Here is a 19,195-nt window from a genome sequence, read left to right as displayed (position 1 = left end):
ACTGAACTAGAACTGAACTAGAACTGAACTAGAACTGAACTAGAACTGAACTAGAACTGAACTAGAACTGAACTAGAACTGAACTAGAACTGAACTAGAACTGAACTAGAACTGAACTAGAACTGAACTAGAACTGAACTAGAACTGAACTAGAACTGAACTAGAACTGAACTAGAACTGAACTAGAACTGAACTAGAACTGAACTAGAACTGAAATAGAACTGAACTAGAACTGAACTAGAACTAAACAAAAACTGAACTCGAACTGAACTGAATTGGAATTAGAACTAAACTAAAACTGAACTGGAACTAAACCAAAACAAAACTAGAGCTGAACTTAACTAGAACTAGAACATATATTTTAAATTATGATTTTAAAATTTGTTCTAAATTAGTTTCGATTTAAATAAAAAAAATGGAAATTTTATTTTTAATTAATTATGTATTTTAATAAAATTATTCAACTTAAGAGCTATAAATGAGAAATACTTAAAAATTACATAAAATAAAACTTAAAAACTAAATTTAAATGTACAAAATAAAAATACAAATATAAGCCTCAATTTTTCTTAAAAAAATATTTACAATTAAAAAAAGTGATTAAATTATTTGAACGTTTAAAAAAAATGGAAGAAAATCAGCATCAAATTAAATCTTTGGCAAAACATTTCGAAAGTAAAATTTTTGTGTAAAAGTGTAAGCCCAGCTTGCACCTCAAACTGAGCGCACACAACTTAATACCAGGGAGGATAGAAATGTTGGGAAACTCCAGCATAGTTGACTTTCGAGGGAGAACTAAAGGCAGCAAAGTTTTGTTGCATGAAATGCGAGGAGGCAGCACCGGCGGCACTGGAAGCGGAGGCAGCATGAGGATTAAAAGGCAACTGTTGGGCAGCCGAGGGGGTGGAATATTGATGACCATATTGGGAATGATGAGGATGATGATGGGGATGATGAGGATAGCTGGGATATTGAGAAGCAGCAGCGGCATGAGCATACATATGATGGGCTGAGGAAGCTTGCGAAGCCGAAGGTAACGATGAGCTAGAGGCTTCCAAGCCAGAAGAGTTGAGAGAATCTTCAGGTGATAAGGGAGCTGAGGGTCTGGTGGCATTGTGGCTGGCATTCCAGTTGTTGTAGAGTTGATGGCCATTTGAGGAGGTTTCTGATTTAAGGGCAGCTTGTAAATCTTCATGGCTATTGCCATTAACGGAATGAGGACCATTACCCATAACAGCCGATAAACTGTTGGGGGTGGGAGGCAATTGTATGCCTGAAGAACCATAGGCGGAGTTAATAGATTCACTAGGACTTTCATTACGTACAATGGGAGCATTTGATTCAGTTTCATGGTGATAGTTGGTTTGAGGTAGTACCGATTGACCGGCGGAGGAGTAACCAACATTGATATTTAGACTTGCAGCCGAGGGCACATTGTATTGATTATTGCTTTGGTTGCTGGCCATACCATGATAAAGTTGATGATGTGGTGGTGTTAGAGAATTACCGCTGGAATTGGTGGCTGCTGGCGACATATTGGCGGTGGACGAAGAAGCTACAGCGGCTGAAGCAGAGTGACCGGCATAGAAATCATACATTTGTTGTTGATAGGCAGCAGCAGCTACGGAGGCCTCTGAAGGCATCATGGCAGCATAAGGTACATGATGACTGGGAACGGCAGCATAAGAGGAGCCCATTCCACCCATCACAGGAACTTGATTGGTTACAGCAGCAGCACCACCGGAGGTATTTTGTTTGCGCAAACGAGCACGACGATTGCTGAACCAAACTTGAATGCGAGCCTCTGAAAGATTGGTGCGTTGAGCCAATTCTTCTCGGGTATAGATATCGGGGTATTGAGTGCGTTCAAAGGCTTTTTCGAGTTCCTCCAATTGCATGGCCGAGAAGGTGGTGCGACTGCGACGTTGTTTACGTTTCAAAGCAATGCCAGGTTCACTTTCACAATCGGAAACATCTTCGTGAGAATTGGTAGCTTCTGAACCCGAACCCTTGTGTTGTTCATCAGCTTCAGAGGGAGCATCACGACCACGCACCAAACGAGAAATGGCCGAAATTGGAGGAGCTGTAGTACGATCGCAGATACCATCACGAATAAGTTTATCGCGAATTTCCGAAGAGAAAATACCAGGATTGGCACGTTTGTACTCCTCGATACGGTTTTCAATTTCGGGAGTGGTAATGCGAGGTTTGGAACCACCAATAACTCCTGGACGTATAGAACCAGTTTCTTGATAACGATTCAAGATCTTGGAAACACAACCATGGGAAACTCTCAATTGGCGAGAAATAACACAGGGACGTATACCCTCGGCAGCCATTTCAACAATCTTCAAGCGAATACTGTTGGGTAAGGGGCGACCATTGATGAATACTCCACCCAATTGATTGACGCGTCCTTGACCAGCATTCATATCTGTAAGCAAAAAAATAGGCATAAATTAGTTTTCTTTACTTTTAAAATTAAGATTTTCAGGAATTTTTCCCAACATTTTTCATATGCGCGTGTCGTTTCCTTAGAAATTTCGCAATCAAGCTGCGTTAACGCTCAGGTAGACGGAGGGACACAAAAGAACAACTTTAACACGTTCGCGTGCTTCCCGCCGGGGTGTGAGTTTTATGACATATTAAAGAATGTCTTCTTCCTAAACGCTATTTGCGAGTGCCACTTGATTTATGACTTGAATTTCAGACATTATGGACAAATGATGAATTGCTGCTGGTAAGTAAAATATTTGTTGTAAAGGGAATTTGTGTTGGACTTCCTAGGAAGTGTTTGCAGCGAATAATTATGTGCATAGGGACAAGGTCATTGCACAAAAGAAGACTTTCTAACTGTGACTTAATGTGGGCTATTAAATTTTTAAACTATTGAAAAATCAAGGATTTTTGTAAAGAGAACTAAATCCAAGAGAGAGTGTAAGAGAGGAAGGGAAAAGATCACTAGATCTTGGTTTTGGAGAGAAGGGTGATAAACTTACCTTGCATAGAAGGGTATCCATTAAAGAAAGGTCGGTGCATGGCGGCGGCAAAAGCTGTTACAGTCATGTTTTATTTATTTGAAAACTTTTTTTTGTTAATTAGCACTTTTGTATATGTTTTAATTATTGTAATAATTTTCTTTGTTTAATTTGTTATTGTTGTTTTTTTTATAAATCCACTTTGTCATAAATTGTTGTTAAATTTTTGCAAAATTATTAATATTTTTTGTAAATTATAAACGTTTGTTGTATTTTGTGTTAAAATTAAAATATAGAAATGTTTTCTTAATATTTTTTTTTTTTTGGTTTAAGTTAATTTGATGTTGCTTGTTTCGTGTTGTAAACCTAACTGATGTATTCGTCGATCTCACTAGAGGATCGTTGCTTTTCTGTGAAGTAAATGTGTCAGATGAAACAACAACACCATACACATACTGAAAATACTCTCCCTCTATTCAGTCAAACCTATTAACAATGGTTTGATGTGTTTCGTTTGATGTTGGCCATTCTTCTTTGACAGGTAGCTGCTGTTTCTTCTAGCAATTGTTGTTGTTTCCTTAACCAATGATTGTTCATAAAAATTATCTCTCTCTTTCTTACTCATTGCTTTATATCTAAAGCAAATGTTTAGCTTTAGTTTACAGTTACTGTACATAGAGGGCGTGTTATACTTAACAAATATGTTTTGCATGTTTGAAAATTGTGAGAAATGTTTTTTCTTATGTTTTTATTTTGTTTACTAGCGGTTGGTTGTTTATGTTGTTTTTTTTTTATAACCGTGTGTTTTATTAATAAATATACCAATTAGTGGTATTCTTATGTCCTTGGTGGCTGCTGGCTTTAACCATATCATTTCGTTTTGGTGGCCTGCATTCGCCGAGAGAGAGTGTTTAATAAATCACCTTTTTAATATATTCATTTAATAACTTGTAATTTATGCTGTCCAAGTGACAAGTAACATTATTAATTGATGTTTTTTAGTTTTGGACTTCGTAACGGAAATTACAGCACAATTTTTATAGTTTTTTTTCATAATAAGTTTTGAAAGCTAATGTTATTTTTGTTGGTGTTATGGACCTTTCACTAGAAAGCAATGAACTTTATTGTTTTTGCTTTAATATAAGGAAACCACTAAGTTTTCGTAAGATAATACAAGGTGATCCAAAAATATTGAAACCCTATTGTTATACCCTTTATAAGTTTGCCATTCCATTTGTAATTTTCGTCTGGTTGTCTGTTCGTATGTTTAAAGGACTAACAGACATGCTTTGGCCCATAAATAACGAAAATAAGAACAAAAATGAGAAAAAGTCCCATGATTTTAATTCATTTCGGATGAAATGTTCGATACGTATAGCTATACCTTAGGACAACGGTTCCCAAAAGGGGGTCCGCGGACCCCTAGTGGTCCGTAGCAAAATCCTAGGGGGTCCGCGAAGACGAACGAAAAAAATCATGAATAAAAAATATTCTCTATATGTTAGAAAATATTAAAAATATCTCCAAATTTTTCATAAATACTAAAATACACAATTTTTATTCAATAATCCCAGATTTGTTGGTGACTTTTTGAATTTTATTGTTTCGGTTGTTTATCAGGATGAAGCTAGGCCCTACAAATTTATTGTTTCACTTTTATAAAGTAAAGTATTACGTGATTTGTAATTTTTATAAATGTATATGTATCGAAATAAATGTTTTTATATCAGACGGATAATGATTTGCCTTAGAATTAAATACTGATACTGGTATCCTTGAATATGAAGTTAGGTCACATTTCATAATATTTTTTTAAATTGTAAGCAAAAGTGTTAATCTAGTTAATTTTAAATATAAATATTCCATTCCGACGTGATACACAGATTTTAACTTCATTTTGTTGTCCAATATTATTAAATCAACATCAGAAAATTCATAACGTTTTGCGTAAATAGTTAAAACCACGCAGTAAAATAATTCGTAGGTATTTTAAAATTCAAATTTAAGATCCAAATTCACAGTACATTCACAAAGAGTTCAGGTCATATTTTATGTGGGTAACGCATTCCGCAACAACATCGAAGAAGTCTAACTTTCACATATTTTCCCGAAAACTTAGCTTACATACTCAGCTCACTCCTATGCAATCGCAAAAAAATTTAGAAACATGACTCTTTAAGCACATGTCGACAATAATTGATAAAGAAACCTTTTCGCTACCTTGACGAGAAATGAAAATGAAAGCTCTCACGATCATAAAATTAAACATCATGTTAGATGTCATTCTATATTTAAAACCATGCAATTGAAAACATCTCCGAAATACTAAATATTCTCAATGTACGGGAATATTTTATAGGGTTTATGGACCAGGACTAAGGCAATTTTCGGATGAATAATTATTTATAACAATAAGATATCAAAATATGTCCGTGGGGGGTCCGTGAAATTAAATAAATTCCTCAGGGGGTCAGCGAAGTAAAAAACGGTGGGAACCGCTGCCTTAGGATAGTCCAAACTAATACAAATATATGGAAAAAACAAACTCCATTTAACATTGGGATGTCCTAGATGAGGACCATCTACACCCTGGCTAAAATTATTGTAATACCATATATACTCCCTGACTAAAATTATGGGAGTATATGATACACAACACCTATGTAAGCCAGGCTATGGACCATGTTGTTTTCCAAAACAATAAACATGATCCATGCCTGCATTAAATAGGACTACTGAACGGATCATGTACACCAATAATGTTTACAGGGGAGTAGTTTTGGGATTACTCCAATAATATTTGCAGATATTTTTCACATGTTACTGGTTTGTGTGAAATATGAAAGAAATGTGAAATCCTTAAAAATTTACTTCTTATCCCTTAATTCAACTCATAAAATATTAATCCCAAAACAAAAATGTTGAGAATAAACTAAGCTAATACTTTCAGTGGGATCATCAGTACTTTAAACCTTCTCCCTACAAATGAGGGACGCCCCAGTATTTTTTTCTTGGACCAGCAATCAGGAGATGACCCATACTCATGCAGTGCATTGTGCTGGAACTAGGAAAATAGGTTGAGGGAGGGAGAATAGAGGGAGTTGTGTTTGTGAACATTTGATTTAAACCTTTTCACATCAAAAGTGGCGGGGAATACTTCAGCATGAAGTTTGTTCCATAACGAACAGTGCGGCTGAAGAATGAGTTTTCCATATAAAGTGTTGTGAGGTCCACTGTCTTGTCTTGTGCTACGCAAAAATATACGGGTATGGGGAACGAGTTCCCTAATTTCAAAGGAACACATTCTAGTACCGATTATAGCACCGATAGAACAGTGAAATATGTATGTATGTATGGGGTTTTGCAGATCCTCAGCATCAGAGAGCTTAACGATCACACATGAAACCCGAAATTGTTTTAAAAACTTTTTTTAAAAATATAGAAAATGTTCCAAATGAAATCATTATAATTTGGATATCATTATAATGTTGACCTCAAGCTGAACTTTAATTGAGTAAGGCGCGATCTAAAGAATATCATTGCGGCTTTTTTTAATTCCCATGGACCTAAGATGTGTCTTTAGTATTCTTCACAATTATTCAGTTCAGCGTACATGCTGCTTGGGTATAAGTGTTGCGATAAATACTACCTCAACCAAGGCTCTGGAAACGTTGCTAGATATTCCACCAATTGAAACATATTAAAGATATGGGGCGGTACTTACAGACGAACGGTTCATAACTTTAGGCAAACTGGCCAAAAGCGGTTATAGGACACGTTATCAATGTATACTGGACATATTGAAAAATTATATATAAAGTATATATTTATATAAACTTGGAAACACTGAATCCAGATAGATTTCTTGATCAAGCGAAACATTAGAGCATAGCTCTAAATTGGGGGACAAATTTAGGATCCAGAAACTGAAATATACCACCGTTTACCTAGTCACAACACATGCTTCCAGGCAGAAAGCAATTAGGACATTTAGATCATAAAGTTAAATGTAAGACTGGATTGTAAGAAAGCATTAACTGAATACTCTTCCAGAGATACGGTAAATGTCATTTGGGCACCAGGCTACTCGGTAGTAGTCGGCAATGAAAGGGCGAATATATTACCTTTAAAGGGAAGGGACCTCGAGGTGGTTAACCTGATGAACGCAAAACCATTCGACCCAACGAAAGCTGAATTAAAAATATGGGCAAGAGAATACCATATGGCCTCTTAGAATAATGAAACGGCAAATAGAACAACAAATATCCTTAGGGGTGACCTTAATGAGAGCAAGAGTAGAAATCTCCTCAAAATGAGCAAGTCTGAGGTTAGTATGATGGTACGAATTCTAAGTGGACACACAGGATTACGGGCACAGCTAAAATTCGCCGTGTGGATTCAGACAAATGTAGAGCATGTGGAGAGGACTATCAAACTCTGGAGCATTTTCTTTGCCACTGTAAGGCATTCGTCGAAGTTAGATCCAAATATCATGGGAGTGATACTATTCCAAATATAACGTTCCTTGTGAACACTGATTGGAAAATTATTAGGAATTACGTCCATTAAACTGAATTTCTGAACATTGAAAGATAATACATTCAGTTAACACAATGTTTTTTTCTTTACCAACAAAAATTTTTCTTCCATGAAACGGAGCGCACAACAGGCTCGATAGTGGCCTAGGTGTATTTCTTCGGTTTTGACGTAACATACATTCTCCTATCAACCTAACCTAACCATATATACATCTACTTACGCTCCAATTGACACAAGTGATAAATAAATTTGAATACTTTCCTTTAATTGATTACTGTCCATTTAATATTCTACCGAAGCTCATTTCTGGCTCAATAGTCAAACAACAAGCAGAATTACCAAATTTGGTGTGAAGATCAGCCAATTCAAGAGCTGCCAATCCATTGCGAAAGATGCACTGTTTGGTGGAGTTTGTGAGCCGGTGGCATCATTGGACCGGTTGGCGTACTTGGACTTGGTTGATATGTGATTTTAATAAAATGGTGTCATGAACTATGAACCTATTGAGAGGCGAGTTCGATGACAAATTAATATCATGTTTTGAAGCAGTCCATTGGCCGCCTATATCATGCGATTTGACCCAACTAGCATTGAAATTACTACAATTGTATAATATAGTTAAGATTCCAGGAAATCACGTTCCATGATAATCGATAATTTACATGCAGTAAACTATTTAAGGCAGCGTTTCAATAGCGTGTTCGAAATGGAAGTTAATTAACCGTCTTGGAGCTGCTCCATCGTAATAACAATTCGTGGGAAAATTGGACTTACAGAATAAGCTACTTTGAGGTAAAGACCCACATCGACTTTGACGACAACGTTGGTCATGAATATTGTGTTGTATTTCATAATGATATAACAATTTGGAACTGAATTGGAAGATATGTACGTGGATAGTCTTTGACTATCGAGTGATAATGGCGCAAAATCACAAAACTCATCAAACAATCGATTTTTTGCTCTTATACATTCAGCTTTCTAATCAATAGCCACCTTTCTCAAAAAGTATTTCTCTGGATGAGTTAGTTAGTTTGAAAGGAGGATGTATATACATCAAATCCGAAGAAATACACCTAGGCCGCTATCGGGCCTGTTGTGCGCTCCTTAACCAGTGCCTCAGGTGGGTATCGAACCCACCACCTACGGTCTACCAGACTAGAACACTAACCACTAACCTACCGGAGGCCACACTAACCTACCGGAGGCCTACTGGATGAAATCGCGCCTTAAAGATGAATTGCAAAAATTACCTTTCATGGAAAACTTGGGACCAATATCAATTCAGACCAGATCCCGTTACAATCATTCTTCAGACGTATAGAAATTAATAGATCGTATAGACATTTGAAAGAAGTGTTTGAAATATATTGAAGAATCAAAACATTTTTATCATATACAAATCAATATCTGTTACAACATCCTTGGGACAAAATATTTTTTCACACGTACTCCTTAATGATTTTTAAGATTAAATTCAGTACCACCTATATTAAAGGTGGCATTGATTTCTATAAAACATCATTACCATAATCAATTTCTAAATTTCCCATACCATCATACAACCAAAGACACTCCCTTTACTTCTAATAAAACATAATCAATGTAATTTAATTTTAATAAAATCTAAAAAATAAAAGATAAATTATTAAAACTTATTCAAAATAATACAATACAAAGCGGCTAAAGTTACGTATGTATGTGTGAAGCAGGTGAATAATGGCAATTTAATCGCCAGAGATCCGCATAAATTGAAAATGAAGCAAAACGTGTGTGTAACCAAACTGAAGCGCCGCCGTTAAAAATGCACTGAATTCTCAACTACTGGTAAACATAATAAAAAAAAAATTAACAAAAGTAGATCTTTAAGCGATCGATTCAAGTATTATTTCATAAGTTCATCAGCATCATTATCGAGCGTAGATCATCGCAGTGATCATCAAACTCATCTTCATCATAAGTCTGTCAGTTAGAGTTCGTACCACTACTACTATTCACTATTATAATGTTATTAAACGATCAACGATAATCAAGATGATCTATTGTTGATTTTGACAAGAATAATCATAAATAACTTGTATTATTGTATGTGTGTGCATGAGTGTGAAGTGATCATCATGTGGCAAAAGGAAAACAGAAACAAATTAATAAAAACAACAATTAAAATTAAACAAAAGATGAAAGAGAATAATCAGTGATCGTTGTAGTAAAGAAAAACACCGATCGCCAAGTAAAATCAAACATTAAAAACATAATAAATAATGAGTCCAACAACAGGTTGTTTACTGATGATGTGAAAATAACATACTCTGGACATGTTTCTTTTTTTCTGTTCATCTAGCTCACCAGGACAAGTAGAGAAGAAAAATGAAGAAAAAATATTTGTAGCAGAAGACAAGTCAGGAAAACAAATTAATCTTATTTTGACTGATTTGTATTGTTGTTGTCTTCGTTTTGATTTTATTGCGGGAAAGAAAAAAAAAAAAACAAAAAGAGGAGTTGAAATTCATTGGGTTCTTTTTGGATTTATTTCAATTTTTGAATTTGTTTTCATTTCTTTTTTTTTTTCATATAAAAATTTCTCCAATTTCTGATGGTGTGGAAGTTCGCACGCTTCCAGTTGGTTTTTGTGCTGCCCTTTAGTTTTGAGAAGAAAATAAACTTTTGCACTTACACTGATCGAGTGGTTTAAAAGAGTGTGATCATTTGATCAAGAAGTTTTTTAGCTCGAGAGAATCGGTTCCACTACATTAAGACGATTAAACTTTGAATTCCGTACATGGTAAGATTAGGTTGATAGGATAATGTATACTACATCAAATCTGAAGAAATACACCTAGGCCACTATCGGACCTGTTGTGCGCTCTTTTTCATGGACAATGGTATAATAGCATTATTTGGACTAATTTCAACGAAAGCCTGACAATGACCAAGAAAGTGCTCCAGAGTTTTACTGTCCTCTATACATGCTCTATATTCGTCTGAATCCGCATGTCCAAGTTTGTATAGCTGTGTCCTTGCTCATTTTGGGGAGTCTTCTCGTTCTGCTCTCGTTAATGTCACCCCATAGGATCCTTGTACCTATCCCATACCCACCTTTTCATTATTTCAAGTTGCCTTATAGGAATGTCTCACCCATATTTTTAATTTTGCCCTCATTGAGTCGAATGGTTTTGTGTTCGTCAAGTTAGCTACATCGACCTTCCTTCCCTTTAAAGCAAGTAAGTGTTCTCTTTCGTTTCCGACTACCCCCGAGTAGACTGGTACCCAGATAATGCCAAGCTTACCTCTGTGAAAGTATTCGTTTAAGGTGTTTCAAATTTTCCGACCAATTCTGTGTCTGGCATGCGATCGGCATGCGATGTTCCAATCTGATATCACATGGCTTACCGACAGCCAGAAGTCAATGGCTGTCGGTAAGCCATGTTTGCGTATATTTATGTTTCTGGGTCTTCAATATAGAACCCCAGGCACGTTTTATCCCCCAGTTTTGACCTATCCGTGTGGCAACGGATTCCTACGGGTATTTGCTCTAATGTGACCGTGGTACTCTTTCAGTGTTTCAAAGTTCCCGACACATTCTGTGTTTGATATGCGATCGGGAACATCCGATATTTATGTATAAACTTCCAATGTGACCAGTATAGACTGACGACGTGTCCTATAACCGCATTTGGTCAGTTCGTTTAAAGTTAACAGCCGTTCTGCTGTAAGTACCCCCCTCATATCATATATGTATATAGCAACCTTTCCAGAGTCTTGGTTGACGTATTGCTTATGGCACCATACGCTATATGGTTTCAGATTACTCTTTTTGTCTAAAGAAGTCCTCCAGATGAATAAAGCATAAGTTAAGTTTCAAGTCAAGGATTACACCTAAAAACTTAACTCTCTTTGTCACCGCAATTCAAATTGTCTGTTAGCAATTCAATTATTGTCATCTCCAAGAATAAATACTTTTAAAAATCTGACTCTCTCTTTTTCCAAAGTTGTGTGGATGATGAACTCGATTTGTATCTGTTTTTTTATAAACATTTAACATGCCTTCTGTTTAATGATCAATTTGTTATGTTCTTATGATCGTACCGCCGTCGGTTATATTAAGTCCACACACACTCGAACTCATACGTCATTCATTCGTTTATCCAACACACAAATATCCCACAACCATCGAAAAAGAGGAGTCTTCCCCTAATGACTTTTTCTGAGCTGAATGTTGTTTGTGAACTGTCGTAAGTCGAAAGGTGGGTGTTAAGAAAACATCTGATTTTTATTAAGGACGAATTTTTTTCCAGTTTGGTGTAAAAAACTTAACAAAATCAATACGTTAAACATTTAGTTTAGTTTTAATTTCTTTTTGTTATTTTATTTTCTTATTTTACTTTATTTAAACACAATGTGGGCCAAACAAACCAACAGACAACAGTTTTGTTTGTAGTACATCTGTTAAGATAAATGATGATGATTGTTTTAAGTTGGGCAGACTTTTAGACGTCTTTTAAATTTTGTTTAAAACATTCATCCACTCTTTGTTGGGTTTGTTGCAACGTCAGTTTGTCTGTAGGGTTTTTAGTTGATAAACAAGTAACATTTAAATGAATTTTTTATAACGGTATTATAAGCTATAATTTATTTATAAATATTATGCAATGAATGAAGATGCTCTCGATAGAAGATGTACTTAGAGACTATTGCCAGATGCGATAGCCAATTCCTATCGACCGATAAGTCCTACTTCCTTTCTACTTAAAACAACGGATAGTCCATAGCACGGTCAAAGCGGCACTACAGCATAACGGCTCTTAACATTAAATAAACTACCAAAGGCGGTTATAAGACACGTCTTCAATGTATACTGGACACATTAAAAGGCTATGCACAAACATCGAACCTGTCCAATCGCATACTCTGGTAGTCAAAGCTATAACGGAATACGTACATTAGATTAGAATAAATATTGCGCCAACATATTTACCGACAACCAGAAGATCATCGGGCGAAAGCTATCACCTAATATCGCCTAATTGACTTCTATATGTAACTACCTAACTAACTAACTACTAACAACTACTAACTAACTACCTAACCTAACTACTAACACTAACTAACTAACTAACTAACTAACTAACTAACTAACTACTAACTTACTAACTAACTAACTAACTAACTAACTAAACTAAACTAACTAACTAACTAACTAACTAACTAGACTACTAACTAACTAACTAACTAACCTAACTAACTAACTAACAACGAAACTAACTAACTAACTAACTACTAACTAACTAACTAACTAACTAACTAACTAACTAACTAACTAACTAACTAACTAACTAACTAACTAACTACTAACTAACTAACTAACTAACTAAACTAACTAACTAACTAACTAACTAACTAACTACTAACTAACTAACTAACTAACTAACTAACTAACTAACTACTAACTAACTAACTAACTAACTAACTAACTAACTACCTAACTACTAACTAACTAACTAACTAACTACTAACTAACTAACTAACTAACACTAACTAACTAACTAACTAACTAACTAACTAACTAACTAACTACTAACTAACTAACTAACTAACTAACTAACTACTAACTAACTACTAACTAACTAACTAACTAACTACTAACTAACTACTAACTAACTAACTAACTAACTAACTAACTAACTAACTACTACTAACTAACTAACTAACTAACTAACTACTAACTAACTAACTAACTAACTACTAACTAACTACTAACTACTAACTACTAACTAACTAACTAACTCTAACTAACACTAACTAACTAACTACTACTAACTAACTAACTAACTAACTAACTAACTACTAACTAACTAACTAACTAACTAACTAACTACTAACTACTAACTAACTAACTACTAACTAACTAACAACTAACTACTAACTACTAACTAACTAACTAACTACTAACTAACTACTAACTAACTAACTAACTAACTAACTACTAACTAACTAACTAACTAACTAACTAACTAACTAACTAACTACTAACTAACTAACTAACTAACTAACTAACTAACTACTAACTAACTAACTAACTAACTAACTACCTAACTAACTAACTATAACTAACTAACTAACTAACTAACTACTAACTAACTAACTAACTAACTAACTAACTAACTAACTAACTAACTAACTACAACTAACTAACTAACTAACTAACAAACTAACTAACTAACTACTAACTAACTAACAAACTAACAACTAACAAACTAACAAACTAAACTAACTAACTAACTAACTAACTAACTACTAACTAACTAACTAACTAACTAACTAACTAACTAACTAACTAACTAACTAACTACTAACTACTAACTAACTAACTAACTAACTAACTAACTAACTAACTAACTACTAACTAACTAACTAACTAACTAACTAACTAACTAACTAACTAACTAACTAACTAACTAACTAACTAACTAACTAACTAACTAACTAACTAACTACTAACTAACTAACTAACTAACTAACTAACTAACTAACTACTAACTAACTAACTAACTAACTAACTAACTAACTAACTAACTACTAACTAACTAACTAACTAACTAACTAACTAACTAACTAACTAACTAACTAACTACTAACTACTAACTAACTAACTAACTAACTAACTAACTAACTAACTAACTAACTAACTAACTAACTAACAAACTAACTAACTAACTAACTAACTAACTAACTAACTGACTAACTAACTAAGAAACTCTTGCCATTACCATGCTTTAGTCGAAATTAGATCCAAACATATTGGGAATGATATAAACATCCCTCACAAACACTGATTGTAATATTCTTAGGAATTGCGTCCTTTCTGAACATCGGACGATATTATGTTCAGTGAGCACTGTAAGTATAAGGTTTTTCATAACAACATTTTCCATAAAATGGAGCTTACAATAGGCACTGTAATGGTCTTTTGATTTAAGAATCCCTCAATGTTCATGAACTATAACCGAGACTTTATATGATTTTATGGGCTCTTGTAGTCCATAATATCAAACAATATAAGTAATTATTTGAATGACAAGTAGTTGTTTCTAGAATTTAAATTCAAATTTTCAAAACCTTCAAATACTAAGATCCGGAGTAGCAAACAGGAAGATCGACAAGAAGGTAGGAATTTTAAGAGATCATTAAGAAATCTCTCTAAATATGAGGTAAAAATTAAGTTATTTCATCGATCACGTACTCAATCCCGGACTCTCATTCTAGTAACTCGTAGTAATTTCTAAAATATATTTTCACTTCTAAAGAAAATTGATCAAAGAAGTTTTACATATGCATGACTGTTGTTCTATAAATGTTTGTAATCCTACAAAATATGCCTTATTTTTGTTTTAAATTTATTTTCATATCAAAATGATCTTTTCATTTCAACCACATTGTTAATGATCACTTCCTATTCAATTAATCTTATCCAACCTCAGATGCGATCAGAGTCAGTCATAACTTCAAAGCGTATCCTTTTTCACGCTGATATTAGGTCTGATAAAATATAACACCATTTCTTAAGGAATTCTTGAATTCAATAGTAAAGCGCGTGAATTTGATTAATTATATAATTTCACGCAACAACTGACTTTTTGTTGATCTACAGAGAAACAAAGAGTAAAAACAATGAAACAAAATTTGATCAAACAAAGAAAAAAAAAAACTAAGTTAACAAATTGTTAAAGAGAAAACAAAAGGGCCCAAAAAGAAAAGAGGGCCAAGTGCACAAAAAAAACAAAAGGGAAATAATAGAAATTTTAAGTTAAGAAAAAGTGATTAATTAATTATACTCACTCTTCTCTTTCGCTCTCTCCTTGTAAAGGTTTCCTTTTTAATAGCAAAACAGAAAGTGGATCATGACCCTGATACATTTTTTCCTTAGCCCTTAATTTGCCAAAATATTTTTGTAAATTTGTCAACAAACCAAAAGAAAACACTACCGTTTGGATATGTCATTTTAAAATTAACCTTCGAGAAAACAACTCCACATGAGCAACCTTGAGCGGCATTTAAGACAATATTTTATTTGAAAATCTTTTCTTAAAACACCCACAAAAACTTTACTTTGGTATTCTACTGCTCGGTCAATATAACGCAAAAAGAAAAATATTGCAAAGGAGACACATTTAAGAAATATTAAAACGTACTAGGAGTAGTAAGTAACTAACCTTGAATATCTCCCGCTTGGCTTTGGAAACCAACAGGAATTTTCATTCTGCAGCAATAAAAAAACTAGCAGGAAGTATAAAGTGTCCTCGAAAATTTTAGCAATTTGCAAAAACAGGTGACCTTCAAAGCGAAAAACTCTTAAATGATCTGACAGGAAAAACAAAAACAACAATAATTTTTGTGTGTTTGTGTACTTCCTTGAGCTGTCATCACTTTGTTGTTTGTGTAGAAGAGTGTGTATTTATGTCTGTGAGAAAGACTTTGTCTGTTATTAGTTAAGTTGTCAAATTTTGTTATGTGTCAATTATCACTGTGTTTTGTCCTTGATTTTTATTACTTATTTGCATTGATATTCGCAAACGTTGCTGCTACGGGCGGACGGGCAGACAGACAGACTTGTTTGATCTTAAACCTTTTATTCCTTTGACTTTCTGCGATGCTTATGAAATGAAGGGTTTCTTTAGAGGGATTATTTCTATTATTGTAGATTGACATTTTATTGTTACACTTTTGTGTCAAAAAGTCAATATTATATTTGCTTTAAAGTAGTAGGAAAAAGGATAAAACGAAAGGATAGTCTAGTTTTGCCAAACAATTGTTATTCATTAGAAGTATTTAAGTATTTGATTAGAAGTTGAATTGTTATTCATATTTAAATTAGAATTACACTTAGAGAAATTTTATTAAATAGGGGAAATTTGCGAAAATCATCGGGCGAGATCATCGCAGCACAAGAGATTTTTAAATAGGGGAAATGGAGCTAAACGATATCTCGAAGAAGCATTCAGATATGATGAAGATTAAACTTAAATTTTTATTTGACAGATTGGATTTTATATGGCATAATAGATTATATCAACAAAAATATCATCGCGCTGTTATACCGACTCAAATATAGTCCAAATCGGAATTTTTCAGTTTTCAGGGCATGATATCACAAAAACTTGATGTGCTGAATATCTTTGAGGTCAGATATGGATTTAGCTATGCTCAATCCTTTATAAATGCATAGTTAGGGTTAAAAATGTGTTGGCCTGTGCTATTGTTGTGTGTCCATTTTAAAAATATTGGGATTAATTTATCGAATATTTTAGAAGTAGAATTTATAAACATTTATATATACATACATAAATGGTTTATTTTAAGTGCCAAAGAAATTGCGAAAGATTTACCCGCATAGTTTTTGATACTTTACGATCTACTAACAAATTATCTAAATTTACTTTGAAAATCAGTCATCGAAACATCATCGACGTTTTATCGCAAAATTATGTAAGACCAATCCGAATACGATCGTTATCCCATCGTGGTCAAATATATTTCCTTTGAAAATATATGTAGATGACATTGATTCAGCCGAGATGTTCTAGAGCTTTCACACAAAGTCACAAATAAACCAGCGATAATTGATTCCTTAAAGGCCAAAATCGCTCGTGTTATTATTCGTTACATAAAAAGTTTCGTCAAGAACAGCTGTGCTGATCATATAGAGACCATATGATCAAATACTTAAACATTTTCTCAAACAGGAAATTAAAAAAACAAATAGCAATTTTCTTTTTAAACTAAATTTTTATCGAAAATAGATTTTTGCGAAAATTTTCTATAAATAATCTAGAAATTACTTGAAAGTACTAGAAAACACGACTGTTATATCCGTTTACATAACATTCGGGAACTATGAGATATTGGTTCTAGATAGAAGATCATTGTCAAGCGGAACATTAGAGCAAACTCCTCCGTAAAACCATATTAAAGACACGGAAACGAAGATATTTGATCGTCTCCCTATAAAATGAATTGGATTAAATATAGCGTCAACGAGAGGCAAAAGCAAAATTAGAGAGATATCAGCTGATAAGTCAAAATATAAGATCGTATTGGACTGTAAGAGAAGCATAACCGAGTACTCATCCAGTGTTGAGCTTTGCATCATATGGGTACCAGGCCACTCGGGGATAATCGGCAATGAAACAGCGAATTTACTTGCTATAAATGGTAATGCCAATGCCGTTCGATGCAACGAGGGATGAATTAAAAACATGGTCGAGAGAAACCCATACAATCACTTGGAATATATAACGGAGGGTAGGATACTTGAATCTAAGGCTACTTGAATCTAAGGACAGGAAGATCGTTGCCTATGCGGACGATGTGATCAAAGGAAAATTTCAATCCACGATCAATGACATCATGGAGACTGCACTAGATAAACTCTCGTTATGTGCGAAAGATAAGGGACTGGGCGTATATCCTAGGAAACGGTACTGGTACTATTTACCACTGGTATTATTTACTTCAGGCTGCCAAAGTTGGATGGCGTCGAATTAAGTTTATCTAGAGCAGCTAAGTATTTAGGGACTTTCCTTGATAACAAGCTTTTATGGAGGAAAAAGAGACTCAATGCTTGCTACACATGCAAGAATTCTATAGGTAAGTATTGAGGTCTGCAACCAGATATGGTAAACTGGATATACACTTCAGTTGTCAGATCTATTCTATCTTATGGTTGCATCGTCTGGTGGGAGGTATTGAAAAGGGACAGTTATAGAAATATGTTCAATAGAGCTCAAAGGTGCGCCTCTATTGGCATTACTGGTATCATTAGAAGTATTCCATAAGAGGCCTTGGGGTCTGCAACCAGATATGGTAAATTGGATATACACATCGGTTGTCAGACCTATTCTAACTTATGGTTGCATCATCTGGTGGGAGGTATTGAAAAGGGACAGTTATAGAAATATGTTCAATAGAGCTCAAAGGTGCGCCTCTATTGGCATTACTGGTATCATTAGAAGTACTTCATAAGAGGCCTTGGACATCATTATGTACCTGTCACCTATAGAACATTTTGTAGCGGGTGTGGCGGCTATTAATCTACCAAGACTCTACGAGTCTTTGTTCTTCAAACCCTCACGCAACAATCACACAAAAATCTACTTGATCAGTGTAAGTCCGTCCCATCGCGGAATTACAATTTATGGTATTAAGACTCGAGACTTCGGGGAAACATCTTTGACAGAATTTCTAACTAGGGATGATTGGATTGTATCTGATAGGCTGTTTGGTGGGTATGCAGTCTTTACTGACGGGTCCAAGATGGATACCGGTACAGGTGCCATTGTCTATATAGCTGATTTCAATATAAAACGGTCTTTCAGACTCCCTGGCGAATGTAGTGTCTTCCAAGCAGAGATCCTAGCGATGTAGAAAGCGACGAAACTGATACGGAATCATATTCGAGGAGTTGTTAATGCTCTCAGAGCATTGGCTTGTCACATGCTTTAAGGACATTATGAGACTGTTTATCATTATATTGTGTTGGGTGTCGGGACTGTAATGTGCATGGCAATAAGGTTGCGGACGAAGTAGCTAGATTAGGTTTGATTATCGATATAGATGACAGGGAAAGGATGGTAAAATCACCACCAATATGTTACTATAATAGGTTGATATTCGAAAGACCA

General features: G+C 34.5%; 1 protein-coding gene across 1 annotated transcript; it reads right to left on the bottom strand.

Annotated features, from left to right (window-relative positions):
- Positions 1 to 563: 563 nt before the first annotated feature.
- On the bottom strand, positions 564 to 3,167 carry LOC119601291 (segmentation protein paired). The gene is made up of 2 exons (XM_037952118.1): positions 3,000 to 3,167; positions 564 to 2,434 (listed from the first exon to the last, which is right to left on the bottom strand). The coding sequence occupies exons 1-2, from the start codon at positions 3,064 to 3,066 to the stop codon at positions 735 to 737; spliced, it is 1,767 nt and encodes a 588-aa protein (XP_037808046.1). The 5' UTR covers positions 3,067 to 3,167; the 3' UTR covers positions 564 to 734.
- Between the last annotated feature and the right edge of the window lie 16,028 nt (positions 3,168 to 19,195).

This window comes from Lucilia sericata, unplaced genomic scaffold (genome assembly GCF_015586225.1).
Source record: "Lucilia sericata isolate MDLA Ls3-8-SP2 unplaced genomic scaffold, ASM1558622v1 Contig000154F_arrow, whole genome shotgun sequence".
Lineage (NCBI taxonomy): Eukaryota > Metazoa > Arthropoda > Insecta > Diptera > Calliphoridae > Lucilia > Lucilia sericata.
This window is presented reverse-complemented; position numbering and strand designations above follow the sequence as displayed.